The 14,174-nt window shown below is 35.9% G+C and overlaps 1 protein-coding gene across 1 annotated transcript in view; it reads right to left on the bottom strand.

Moving 5' to 3' along the window:
- Positions 1-329: 329 nt before the first annotated feature.
- Positions 330-14,174, bottom strand: part of NCKAP1 (NCK associated protein 1) — a 108,789-nt gene continuing 94,944 nt past the window's right edge. The window contains exons 25-31 of the mRNA XM_052655660.1: positions 11,150-11,232; positions 10,651-10,731; positions 7,015-7,108; positions 3,529-3,645; positions 2,838-2,947; positions 1,595-1,684; positions 330-630 (exon numbers count right to left, since the gene is read on the bottom strand). Coding sequence (XP_052511620.1) covers positions 514-630; positions 1,595-1,684; positions 2,838-2,947; positions 3,529-3,645; positions 7,015-7,108; positions 10,651-10,731; positions 11,150-11,232 — 692 coding nt within the window. The 3' untranslated portion in view covers positions 330-513. The remainder of the gene's footprint in view (positions 631-1,594; positions 1,685-2,837; positions 2,948-3,528; positions 3,646-7,014; positions 7,109-10,650; positions 10,732-11,149; positions 11,233-14,174) is intronic.

Genomic DNA, 14,174 nt, shown 5'->3' with positions numbered 1-14,174 from the left:
TGTTACAGTAATTAGTTTGGCAAATGTTTCAAAATAAAGTAGAAATGTATTCATAACATCACAGAAATGCACATCCAGTTTTGTTTTCAATAAGAACCATAATAGGTACAGGTCAGAACTCTTCCCTATATGAAATAATTTACACACAATGAATGCTATAATATCACTATCTAAAATAATCACTAAATACAATTATTTTTCAGAAATAAACAAGCAAAGGTGTTTTTTTCTTCATCAAATATCAAAAACATAGAGAATGTATGTTTTTCAAACAAATGATATTCTAAAATTATTGGAATAATTTCAGTGAATTCCGTAAATGTGTGACCTAAATCAACCAAGTATACTGAAGTACAACTGTATTAAGAAACTGATGATCAGAAAATACAACCATATGAAAGAAATTTATAATCCACAAAACTGTTTTTCAGGTCTTAAGGTCAAACAGTTCCACAGTTTACAGGTAAAACAGAGGCAACAAAAATGCGTGCTTGTCTTCAATAAGTAGGTATTTTATGCAGAGGATGTAACACTTTGCTTGTAGACAGCGTGGTATGCATTTCTCAGCAAGACATAAGGAAAACAAGATTCCAAAAGATCCATTGTCAGGAATGGGGATTCCTGCACAATCTGAAAAATTCCAAAAATGTATTAATTCAAGTTACTTACAATGGAAACATTTACTGACAATGAATAAAGCATCAGTTTATATTGCTCTTACTGGGAACACATAAATTTTTACTTTTACTTTTAAAGTACTTTACTTTTACTTTAAAATCTGAAATGTAAATGTGCCATAGTGTATGCACTAAAACATTTTAAATCACCACTTCTCAATTAAATCAGTTAATCAACAAGAAATACCAAGCACTTGTATTGCCCTCAACAATATACCATTTATTTAAAATGCAGTCCATATCATCAAGTCTAAGTGGGAACACAACATTAAGCTAAAAAGCCAAATCAAACCTCAGACCATCTATGATTAAGTGGAAAGCTTAAATTCTAGAATTTTCAAAAGAGAAGAAAAATCAATGTAGGCTAAAGTAATCAAAGTCTATCTAAAAAAAGAATCTGAGCTACAAAGTATGCGGAATCATTATTAGGCTAGACACAGACCTCTGCAGATAAAGGAAATTATTCTAAGTGAGGAAACAATCACACTACAGAAATAAGCACAGCTGGCTTCATGGTAGTAAAAAGAAGGAACTGACTAGGCACAGAAAGTTATAGGAAATGTTATTAGATGGGTGAGATGGAGTCAGAAAACAGAACATTCAGAAAACTAGAAAGAGATGAAACTAGGAAGACTAGGAAAATATAAAGCTTGAGTGTTTCCCAACAGGTCGAAAAACTATTTATAAAAGAACACTCTACAGGTAAAGGTGATTCATTCTGTCATTTTCTGATATCCTTACCACACGGCAGTCTTTTCAGCAATTATTAGGAAATGTGTGGCTTGGGTGGAGTGAATATAAATTGTCAAAAAAGTATATCAGCTCTTATTACTATTTAATGACTAAAATACCAAGAAAATACTATCAGGAATGACTGGAACCTTTTTGTGATTAACAAAAATTAAAGTAAGACTCACCATATCTAGCAGTAAATAAACAGATTCTCTATTTCGTGTAGTTGTTTTATCTGTCTCCTGGCCAATTTTCAGTAGACTGGAAGATGCAAGCTTAAAAGTATACACACATTTTAAGTAAATAAGTTTTTTTAAAATAAAACTTTCACCATGTATTTATCTTCAGTATGCTTCAACTTGCAACACATTTCAATAACAAGGTGAGCTTAGGTTCTATACTTTCAAGCAACATTTAAGAGCTATTAAGGTATAAACAGACACAAAGATAATAAATAATACTGAAAAATTATTAGAATGATTTCCAATAATAATTATTGGAATAATAAATATTTGGCTAAAGTAATCAAATATTCTTACTGGTCTTTAAAACAGATATTTTTTTAGAACAAGTGAGAAAAAAAAAAAAAAACACACAATAATTTAAATTCCTTTTTCTCTTCCCAACATCTGTATTAACTATATTTCCTAATTGCCAAATAAGAAAATTTCACACTGAGTTTGAGTTAATAATACTACAGTGAGATTAAGACATTAGGTCTTGAATGAAGGAAATGAAAAAGAAAAATTTTAACTCTTATTACTGTTTTCTTTGAAATAGATGTTATTTTATTCTCCAATTAGTACTACATTTGCTTTAAAAATTAAAAAAAGAATTATTAAAAGCTAACAGGATTTATAACTTAGAAAGATGCAAATATTCTAGTGTTCTTATATAAGCGTGTCTTCTAAGTAAAACATGAAAAGGTATGCTGATGAAGGAAAGAAAGAGCTACACTACCACAGAAACTAAGAGCAATACTTCCTGAGGCTAGAGTCAGCATTACTACCTTCTTTTGGCAGTGAGTAGTGTTCTTATTTTTGAATTTGTCTCCATTCACAGACTTTCTCCAAATAAATGGAAATAAATAAAATATATCCTTTTAGAGGGAACATTCATTCTTCTCCTCAATCTTTCTTTCTTTTGTTTTGTTCTCTTTCAAACTCTTAGGCAAAATTCTAGAGCAGTCCAAACATCAGCTCAGAAAAAAGTCATATTGCAGAGCTCTAGAAACAAGAGACTGCTAAGCCAAAGGGGAAAAATGCTAATCTAATTGCTCCTTGATTTTAATACCCTGTCTTTACCTGTTTCTTCTTCCAAAAATGAATAAATTAAGAGAATTTACTTTGTTACAACCCACAGTTGTGATTTTTAATTTTCTCTAAAAAAAAAAAAAAAAAGTCATGAATTTTGCCTGATTATACGTACCGCCAAAAATTCTTTAAGCCGATCTTCAATGCTTCCTTTGTGAATTGTAAACAAAGCTGCAGCGATCTGGTTGATGGCTTTGGCCAAGCAATGTATGTTGTTGCAGTGCCCTGAGAAAGTGCATATAGGGTTTGTGGTTTCTGTGTGACTTCAAAATATAAAATCTTTAATGACTTTATAATCTACATAAATAGTGGCATGATTAAAAACAGAGTTGAGGCATAACCTGCCTTGGCTTCTTTTTACTTTCATGAGAACTAGTGCCTTTAAAAATAGTGTAGAAGAGAGCAACAACCATTGCTGTATTAAACAGACACATTTTCAAAAACCCCTAAAAGAAACCATACATCAGTTTTACACTGTCTTGGAAACTTATTAAGAGCTTAGCTGCTTTACGAACAATTTCCCCATTCAATCCTTTAAATAATCCTGAGTTGGATAGTCCCTTCACTATCCCCTGCCACATACATGTGCAGGCACCCACAGGCTCACATGAACACACTTCATACGTGTATGTGAAACTGGGGCTTAGAAAAAGAAAACTTCAGTCTTAAGATTACACATCTAGTAAGTAGCAAAACTTAATCCACTTCTTATTGTGTTAAAAAAAATACACAATTACTTGAAAAGTACCTACTATATCAAAACTCATAACTCTCCCAATGCCAAAAGAATTTTAAACTACTATTACCTTCTATAGCAGGGCTATACTGAGACATCACGTTACTGGCCAGTGTGGGCAAAGAAACGGCCACAAACACCATTAGGAGGCAGGCAATTTTATATTCTTCTTCTGGACTTATGTTTTCTAAGGCAGAAAAATTACAAATAACATCAAGATTAGTTAAGAGTTGACGATCTAAATCGGAAAAAGCACATTTTAAAATTTTATGTCTTTTACTGAGTCTCTATAGAGCTGATTATGATTTTGTTACAAGAAATATAGAATGCATAGAAATAATACACAATAGTATCAGCCGTTATCAAGTTGTTAAGCATATTTCAAGGATGTCTGAAAAAACAGTAAGGCAAAATTTCCTTTTTGTTTTTTAAACTGTAAGGTTACAGGACTAAAAATCTATTTAGAATAACTGAAATCCTAAAATCTTCTACTTGATAACTAATAATAAATTATTTAATAGGAAAATTCTATGTTTCAGTATAGAAAATTATCTCCTAACTTACTCTGCCAAATCATCCAAAAAACTCTTCAATTTTTTTCTAAAATAGATATACATGTGATCTGATAATTACTATTAAAAATATATAAATGTATAAAGTAAACTGGATTTCTAACCTCTTCATTTTAGAAGACAGGAGGAACCAGTCATAAATGAATATAAGTAACACTGTCCTAATGTTTTAATTATTAATTGTAAAATAATTCATCTAAAACATTTATTGTATCCATATACTAAAATTGTGTGTTATCTAGGTATTTCACTTATCTGATACCTGAGAATTTCGAGTCACTCCACTAACTATATATAATAAAGAATTTAACATAAGACAAGAGTCAGAATATATTTGAAAAATCTAGCTGATTATGACTATTCACAATAGCCAAAACATGGTAACAATCCAAATGTTCATCAACAGATGAGTGGATAAAGATATCCATCAATAGATGAAGGGAATACTACCCAGCCATAAAAAAGAACAAAACAATGCCAACTGCAGCAACATAGAAGCAACTAGAAATTATCATACTAAATGAAGGAAACCAGAAAGAGAAAGACAAGCACCATACGATATCATGTGGAATACATACCACATAGTATATGTGGAATCTAAAATATGGCATGGGCTTCCCTCGTGGCTAAACGGTAAAGAATCTGCCTGCAATGCAGGAAACCCAGGTTCGATCCCGGGGTCAGGAAGATCCCCTGGAGAAGGAAATGGCAACCCACTCCAGCATTCTTGCTGAAGAATTCCATGGACAGAGGAGCCTGACGGGCTACAGTACATGGGGTCTCAAAGAATCAGACATGACTGAGCAACTAACACTTTCACGTTCAAACAACAAGGTCTTACCATAGCACAGGGAATTATACTCAATATCCTGTGATAAATCACAATGGAAAAGAATTTTATGTGTATAACTGAGTCACTTTGCTGTACAGCAGACTGGCACAACACCGTTAATCAATGATATACACTTCAATAAAATTTTTTTTAACCTGGCTGATTACAAAAAATAAAGCCCTGGCAAATCAAGCTAGTCACAATAATTATCCATGTGATTATAATTAACATTTTGCGTAAGTGATGAAACAAAACTAATGTCAAATCAAAACAGAACTGATGAACTTAGACAAACACCATGTTACATCCAAGGAAGTAGGGGAAGCATTTTAGTACCAGAAACAGATGAAACATTTTACTTTGTGAAAAAAACGAGAATTCTGAGTAATACATTTTAAAGGGCTGATCTTAAAATATTTTAAATATTTAATATTACAGAAGAAGCACAAGCTGGAATCAAGATTGCCAGGAGAAATATCAATAACCTCAGATATGCAGATGACACCACCCTTTTGGCAGAAAGTGAAGAGGAACTCAAAAGCCTCTTGATGAACGTGAAAGAGAGTGAAAAAGTTGGCTTAAAGCTCAACATTCAGAAAACTAAGATCATGGCATCTGGTCCCATCACTTCATGGGAAATAGATGGGGAAACAGTGGAAACAGTGTCAAGACTTTATTTTTGGGGGCTCCAAATCACTGCAGATGGTGACTGCAGCCATGAAATTAAAAGACGCTTACTCCTTGGAAGGAAAGTTATGACCAACCTAGACAGCATATTCAAAAGCAGAGACATTACTTTGCCAACAAAGGTCCATAGTCAAGGCTACGGTTTTTCCAGTGGTCATGTATGGATGTGAGAGTTGGACTGTGAAGAAAGCTGAGTGCCGAAGAACTGATGCTTTTGAACTGTGGTGTTGGAGAAGACTCTTGAGAGTCCCTTGGACTGCAAGGAGATCCAACCAGTCCATTCTAAAGGAGATCAGCCCTGGGTGTTCATTGGAAGGACTGATGCTAAAGCTGAATCTCCAGTACTTTGGCCACCTCATGCGAAGAGTTGACTCACTGGAAAAAGACTCTGATGCTGGGAGGGACTGGGGGCAGGAGGAGAAGGAGACGACAGAGGATGAGATGGCTGGATGGCATCACCAACTCGATGGACGTGAGTTTGAGTGAACTCCGGGAGTTGATGATGGACAGGGAGGCCTGGCGTGCTGCGATTCATGGGGTCACAAAGAGTCAGACACGACTGAGCGACTGAACTGAACTGAATAATGCACAGACTTTCTATGGTAAGTAGCTCTAGTCCAATTAAAATGGGATAAACTTTCATAGTTTTTATACATTTAAAAAATTTATGTCTTAGGGTTTCTTTTTTTGGCTGTGCCACAGCTTGTAGGATCTTAGTTCCTAACCAGTAGACTGTCAGGGAACTCCCAAGACATCCTTTTCTAGATAAAAATGCTTCTAGCTATTAGATGATTTCCATCAGCAGACAAACACTTATTTTCCCATCTGAAAAATTTTCTTCTTTTGATTTTACTCTGCCTCTAGCTACTACAGTTTTATTTCTTTGCTTCCCTTTATACAGTAAAAGTCTGCAAGAGAGTTGTTTTATACTCATTTTCTCTAATTTCTTTTCTCCTATTTTCTCTTCAGCCCTCTTTAACAAGCTTTTTGCTTTTAGGACTCCACTGACACTGCTCTTGTCACACCTATTAATTCTACACAGCTGACCATTTCCTTTCCACTCAAATGGAAGTGATTCTTTCCTGGTTTTTCTTTTCCTTTACAGATCCTTCCGTTTCAGTTTCTCTTTTGGTAGTTCCTCCTCTTCTCCCTGAACTCTTAAACTTGAGAGTGGCCCAGGACTCAGACTCTGACCCTCTTCACCTCTGCGTAACAAATGGGCTTAATAACCTTATCCAGTCTAAAGACTTAAATATCTAATCTCTGTGATGACTGCGCTATAACATTAAGCTCCAGGAGACAAGGATCTTGGTATTTTCTGCACTGATATATTCCAACTACCAAAAAAACCCCCAAAAAACCCATTGATATAAAGCAGACACCTGAACAGTAAGTATTACATTTATATTTGTGTTGCCCTGGTTATTTAATAGGACTACTACATAATTTTACTAATGTATTTTACCTGATTTTTGTGAGGAAAGAGCTACCACCAAGGCAGGATCAATCTCACAAGGTAATCCAGCAGCTGATGATAATTCATACACATTCATTGCAACCTAAAAAATATAAAAACTAGAGTAAGAAACATACTAACAAACTTCTGAGAAATCTCACTTTAGTAAGAAAAAATACATAATGTTTAAATTCGAGTCACCCTTATAAGAACACTCAGTTTAGTCAGTTCGGTCGCTCAGTCGTGTCCGACTCTTTGTGACCCCATGAATCGCAGCATGCCAGGCCTCCCTGTCCATCACCAACTCCAGGAGTTCACTCAAACTCACGTCCATCGAGTCGGTGATGCCATCCAGCCATCTCATCCTCTGTTGTCCCCTTCTCCTCCTGCCCCCAATCCCTCCCAGCATCAGGGTCTTTTCCAACGAGTCAACTCTTCGCATGAGAAGGCCAAAGTACTGGAGCTTCAGCTTCAGCATCAACCCTTTCAATGAACACCCAGGACTGATTTCCTTTAGAATGGACTGGTTGGATCTCCTTGCAGTCCAAGGGACTCTCAAGAGTCTTCTCAAACACCACAGTTCAAAAGCATCAATTCTTCGAGCTCAGCTTTCTTCACAGTCCAACTCTCACATCCATACATGACTACTGGAAAAACCACAGCCTTGACTAGACTATGCTGGCAAAGTAATATCTCTGCTTTTCAATATGCTATCTAGGTTGGTCATAACCTTCCTTCCAAGGAGTAAGCGTCTTTTATTTCATGGCTGCAATCATCATCTGCAGTGATTTTGGAGCCTAGAAAAATAAAGTCTGACACTGTTTCCACTGTTTGCCCATCTATTTCCCATGAAGTGATGGGACCAGATGCCATGATCTTCGTTTTCTGAATGTTGAGCTTTAAGCCAACTTTTTCACTCTCCTCTTTCACGTTCATCAAGAGGCTTTTGAGTTCCTCTTCACTTTCTGCCAAAAGGGTGGTGTCATCTGCATATCTGAGGTTATTGATATTTCTCCCGGCAATCTTGATTTCAGCTTGTGCTTCTTCTAGTCCAGCGTTTCTCATGATGTACTCTGCATAGAAGTTAAATAAGCAGGGTGACAATAGACAGCCTTGACGTACTCCTTTTCCTATTTGGAACCAGTCTGTTGGTCCATGTCCAGTTCTAACTGTTGCTTCCTGACCTGCATATAGGTTTCTCAAGAGGCAGGTCAGGTGGTCTGGTATTCCCTTCTCTTTCAGAATTTTCCAGAGTTTATTGTGATTTACACAGTCAAAAGCTTTGGCACAGTCAATGAAGCAGAAATAGATGTTTTTCGGGAACTCTTCTTTATCGATGATCCAGTGGATGTTGGCAATTTGATCTCTGGTTCCTCTGCCTTTTCTAAAACCAGCTTGAACATCTGAAAGTTCATGGTTCACGTTATTGTTGAAGCCTGGCTTGGAGAATTTTGAGCATTACTTTACTAGCGTGTGAGATGAGTGCAATTGTGCAGTAGTTTGAGCATTCTTTGGTATTGCCTTTGGGATTGGAATGAAAACGGTTTCCCATTCTGTTTTTTCCACTATATCTAGATGTGTAACCACTGGTAAATATTTGCTGTGATTCAATCAGTGGCTGTATTTTGCTGCCAATAAATTTTCAAAATGAAACCTGTGGATGCTCGTAAGTTTACTAACCTTTCTATTTCAAACAGTATATTAATTTAAAAAATTATAACCCATAATTAACATCCTTTTATAAGACTTTTTAACATCAATTTTTAAAAGCTGAATTTAGCTTTATTTAAAACACAACAACTCTCATTTCATTGGTTTTTTCATTCTGCTTATGACCATGTATAAATAGTTTAAGGAAAAGGTGACTGACCCACATTACCAAGCGAAGCCTGGAGAGCATCAACCTGGGCCTCTGGCAGATGACAGACAGTGAGAAGTTCAGGTGAGGCCAGCAGCAGCTGTCTGTCCCACCTGCCCTGTTCGCCCTCCGGCCACGGACGTGGTGGGGCGATGACCGGAAGCCCCTGGCTCCTTTCCCCCTCCCCTTTTTTTTTGTGTGTGTAGCGGGGGCGGTGTCCACCTCCACCACCCCCGCCCCTCTCCTGGACAGGTTGCTTACCACCCAACTCCTCCCAGAGGAGGGACTGAGCTACTGTGCGCCTGGAAGCTGGGGCGAGGGTGAGCAATCCCTCCAGCCCTGGGGAGTTGAGGAAAATGTCTGCCTTCACTTAGGCTCCTTCACTTAAGCTTTCATTTGAATATCGTGATCTGGTTTTTATTTTGAAATATAAAAAAGCAAACCCAACTACAATGGCTTTTTCACCCTTCTTACACTTTGTAACTTTTCCCAGTCTCACCTCATCACTCCTCTGACAGAACTGTTACTCTTGCTCATTTCATTTGTATTTGTCTGTTTTTTTTTTTTTTTAAGAAACTTGACATCAACTTGTCTTTTTTTTCTTTTTCTACTGAGTATATATATTATATCAATTATACACACACACACACACACACATATGTCAGGCTAACTCGTTTTAGTTTACTTTTTTCTCTGAAGCCCTGGAGTTCTACAAGAAAGATATTTTGAGACTGAAACACTTTTGTGCCTGGACTAGGAAGATACCCATTGGGTTTGTATGTCTTTTTCATTTTAGCTTCTTCCCAAACCCCATCCATCTGGTGTTTCCCACTTCACATTTCTGGCTCTTATTTTTCTTTTTCCCCTTGTCTCTAAGCATTTGAAGACCCAACTGTGCTCCTAAATCTTGACTTAATTTATATAGCACAAATGTGTGGGAGACATGAGAGTTGGACTGTGGTTTTTTTGGGGGGGGGCGTGGTCTGTCTGAGATGCAGATTGTGTCTTGAAATGATGATTATATATGCAAAGCCTCTGCCCTGCCCTCCCTCTCTTCCACACTTCCCTACAAAAAAGGCACAGTGAAGCTTCCTGTAGGGGGCAGAGGAGCTGGAGCTGGCTTACAGGGGCCCGGAGCCCTGGTGTGAAGAGGAGGAGACTGAAATTCATGTCTTATGGCTATTGTTAATAAAATAGGTGGTGGTGGGTTTTAAAAATTCTGTTTCTAAATGGAGGAGTAGATGTCTTTCTTTATTTTGATGGGGGTTGGGACTTGTGGCTTAAAAAAAAAAATCACTTCTGAGTAGGATGTATATTTTTCTGTTGGGGTTTTCTGTTTGTTTTGTTTATTTTTTAGAATCCTCCACAGCAACACATGAGACCATGGAGTTAAAGAAACCCAGAGACCTTAATCAATTAATTGTACTGTTTGTGAATTTGTATAAATAATAGCAAAGATCCTCTTAAAACATTTACATTCTTATAGTAAAAGGTTAAACTGATATTTATATAATAAAAGACGAAATATGAAGTGTGTTTTTTGAAAATAAAAAAGGTGACTGGTATTAACCCATTTTACATTGCTACAGGTGATCAAGGAAGACTGACTTTCAAAATGCCTATATAGTATTTTGGTGTTGAGCTTTCAAAGATGCATTTTCAAAGGCAAAAATGTTAACACATTATTCTAAACTTTATAACAGCTTAGGATTTACTAAATTTTACTTCATATATAAGTTAAATATGTCATTTTAGAAACAGTAAAATACAAATAGAAGTTTTACTACCTTCATATCAGTTTCCCTTGGAATGTGGTCCTTGAAATCTTCAATTGAACTGACAAGAAAAGGAATGTGGTAGGACAAGACCTAGCAGGAAAACAAATAATTATTTTTTAAAGGCAATCTGTAAATTTATGAAATGTTACCACTCAACTACTTTCAGCTTTCATAAAATTATTTTGTCAATTTTCATATGATTTTCTAATGTACCCATTAATGGAATGCATTTGATGGCAAACTGAGTATAGTCAAAATGGAAAATGCTTTAATGAAGAGAAAGTTGAAAAAGTAGCACAATATCCAGGCAAGTTGTATCTCCTGAATTACATCACCAAAACACAAAATAGTAACTATGATTTCTATATGCTTTATTTCACGTAAACTATGAAAACTGGAATTTTAGTTATATTATTACCAACTATAAATGGTAAAAGTTACTTTTAATTTCTGGGAAATTAAAAAGGACTATTTGGCTATAGAATATGTAATTAAAATGGCTTCTTACATCTCTGAGTGCTTCCTGTGCCAATGATCGGAAGGATAAAATCACACCAATTATTGTCATCCTCTTCAAGACACTGTCAACAGCTAAGTTTAAAGGAAGGAGAAAAGAGAAGAGAGTGAATTGGATTCTTTCTTACCCTTGGAAAAACTCTTTGTCATAAAACCCCATGATAAAAGGCACAATTAAAAACAATTTGATTACAACAAATGATTAAAGAGGCAAAGGTATTGAAAGTTGATATTAAAACTAAGGAAATTATTGTTTACTTCAAGTGGAGTATACTGTTCTATTTAAAATGGCTTAGATGGTTCATCAGAATCATGAAATAATCATGTAAGCAGCTTCCTGTATAATCCTATCACAGTAATGGTAGAGGTAGGAGGAAGGAGAAGAAAGACTAGGGAAAGAAGAAGCTGCTGATCAGAGTGGATCCTTAAAATCAAATGGCCCTGGAACTTGGAGATGCTAGATGTTGAGGTCCAGAGTCCAGAAACAAAAACTAATTATGTAGATCATAAGCAGTAAGACCAGGTTTCTGAAGACTATGAATGGATTTGATCATTTACATTTTGGTCAGAGAACATTATTCTGAAATTTATTAGTATTATATTCAAAATTAAAACTTGGTTAAATAAAATCAAGGGAAACTAGGATTAGAAGGATAAATACCTTCATTTTTAAAAAGCCAACATTTATTGAATTACTCCTCATACACAAGGCACTGTACTATGTAATAAAGCAGATACAAATAGAACAATAACCTAGATCTTAAGTAACAATTTAAAGGCACTGTCAAGAAAACTAAGAAAATAGAATCCTATTTATATGAAACATACACACACACACACATATTTGTATATATATAACAAATTGCTAGACAGATGTATAGAGAAACTGTTAACTGCAGTTATACTTTTGAGCAGTAGGAATGAATTATTTTGTTTTGACTTCCTACCTCCTGTGTGGTTTGTTTAAATCTTTACCATAATCATCTTTTATTACTACACATGAAAAAGCATAAAATAAACCAAAATGTGATGAGAATCAAAATAGTAGTGTTAAGAAAACCATGTAAGGCACAAATATAAATTCCGCATGAGCAAAGTCCTTTTTATCTATCTATCTATAGGACTCAGCAGAGTGCCTAAGACCCAGAAAACAAGAGGATGTTTAATGAAATGATTAGTCAAGAAATGAGACTAGGAAGTTGTTACTATCCAGAAAAGATGAAAGAAAGAGAGAGAAAGAAAAGATTTCTCTAAGAATATGTCATCCAATTTATGGGCATTAAGGAGGAGTGAGAACAAAGGGGCATACCAGTCTAAAAAAACAGGACAGGAAACCCAGAAAAAAGAATCCAGAGAATAAGGTGAGCAATCAGAAAATAAGTAGTGTGATACAATCATAGACTTTCCAAAGGATGTTACTCAGAATTTAACAAAGTTTGCAAAGACTGTATCTATAAATTCCTCTTAAATATGCACAGTAACAACATATTAAAAGTTCTGAGAAACTTCACAGTAAGAAATTTTGTTTAATTTATAGTTTCAATAAATAAAATAAATTTGTTCAAGTCACACAGAAATTCTGAAAAACTCTAAAGTTAATTGCTGATTGCCTCCCAATTCAGAGCTTTCTTTGGGGGGAGGGGGGCGGGGTGGGGGTGTGGGGCACACTATGTGGCTTGTGAGATCTTAGTTCCTCCACCAAGAACTGAACCAGGGCCACAGTGGTGAAAGGACCTAACCACTAGACCACCACGGAATTCCCCAGAGCTACTTTTAATAACTTACATAGCTTTCTCTTTTTAAGAGTATTTAAAAGAATGTGTTAGCTGACTATGAAAATCAAACTGCTACAAAAGTCCATCCATCAATTTAGCACAAAGGTAAAAACAAGATTAGAGACAGAAGAGTATTCTGGAAAATAGTTCAACTCAAAGAGTAGCTTTCTCTATCCCCTAAGTAGATCACTCTTGAGCAGACCTTTTCTTTTTCCAAATCACAAAAAATATTTTGTTTCATTTCAACAAATAGGAGAGTTAAACGTAATAGTAAACATGCACTGGACACTGTAGTGGGTTAGCTGCCTCTAACCAGGTGATATAGCCAGAATGTTGTTTATTAGCATGAAATTCAGGCCAGTAAGGCCAGTAAGGGTGGTCAAATGAGTATTTAAAAAGAAAGAAACATGAAAAACAAAAATAATAAGAATAAAGTAAAGCATACTAGAAAATATAAGTATACAGTATACCAATGAAGAAAAGAGATCAGATAGGGATTTAAATAATAGTAACTATTCATTCACACTCCTCTTCTGTATAATGCTACCAAGTCAATCTTTTTCATTTAAAAAATTTCCTTTCAGAAAGTTCCCAAGAGTAAAGCTGCCTTTCCCCCCTTTCAGTGTACAGTTCTAGGAAAACCTTTTCTATGTGTAGATCTACTTATCATCATCACCACAGTGGCAAAGTTTCATCACCTCTACAACCTCATTTGCTGCTTTCCCTTTAAAGCTACGGCAAAGGCTGATCTGCTGTAAAGGCAACCTGAAACGTAGTTTAGTGGGACGTTTTTTTGCTTTTATTTACTTTTGGCTGCTCTGGGTTTTCATTATCGTGCATGGGCTTTATATCTAGTTGCGATGAGTGGTGGCAACTCTTTGCTGAGGTGCTTGGGCTTCTGGTTGCCGTGGTTTCTTTTGTTGGGAAGCACTTGCTCCAGGCATCCGGGCTTCAGAAGTTATGGCGTGTGGGCTCAGTAGCTGTTGGCTCACAGGCTCTAGAGCACTGGCTCAGTAGCTGCAGCGTATGGGCTTAGCTGCCCCACGGCATGTGGGACCTTCCTCCCAGACCAGGGATCAAACCATGTCCCTGCATTGGCAGGCAGATTCTTAAATCACTGGACCACCAGAGAAGCTCCTGTAGTTTAGTTTCATATTAATTTTTATTAAAGAAGTTTGTATTTTTTTTTTAATTTTTATTTTTACTTTACTTTACTTTACAATACTGTATTGGTTTTGCCAT

This window comes from Budorcas taxicolor, chromosome 2 (genome assembly GCF_023091745.1).
Source record: "Budorcas taxicolor isolate Tak-1 chromosome 2, Takin1.1, whole genome shotgun sequence".
NCBI classification, from domain to species: Eukaryota; Metazoa; Chordata; class Mammalia; order Artiodactyla; family Bovidae; genus Budorcas; species Budorcas taxicolor.
The sequence above is the reverse complement of the archived record's forward strand: the minus strand, read 5'-3'. Positions and strand labels throughout refer to the sequence as shown.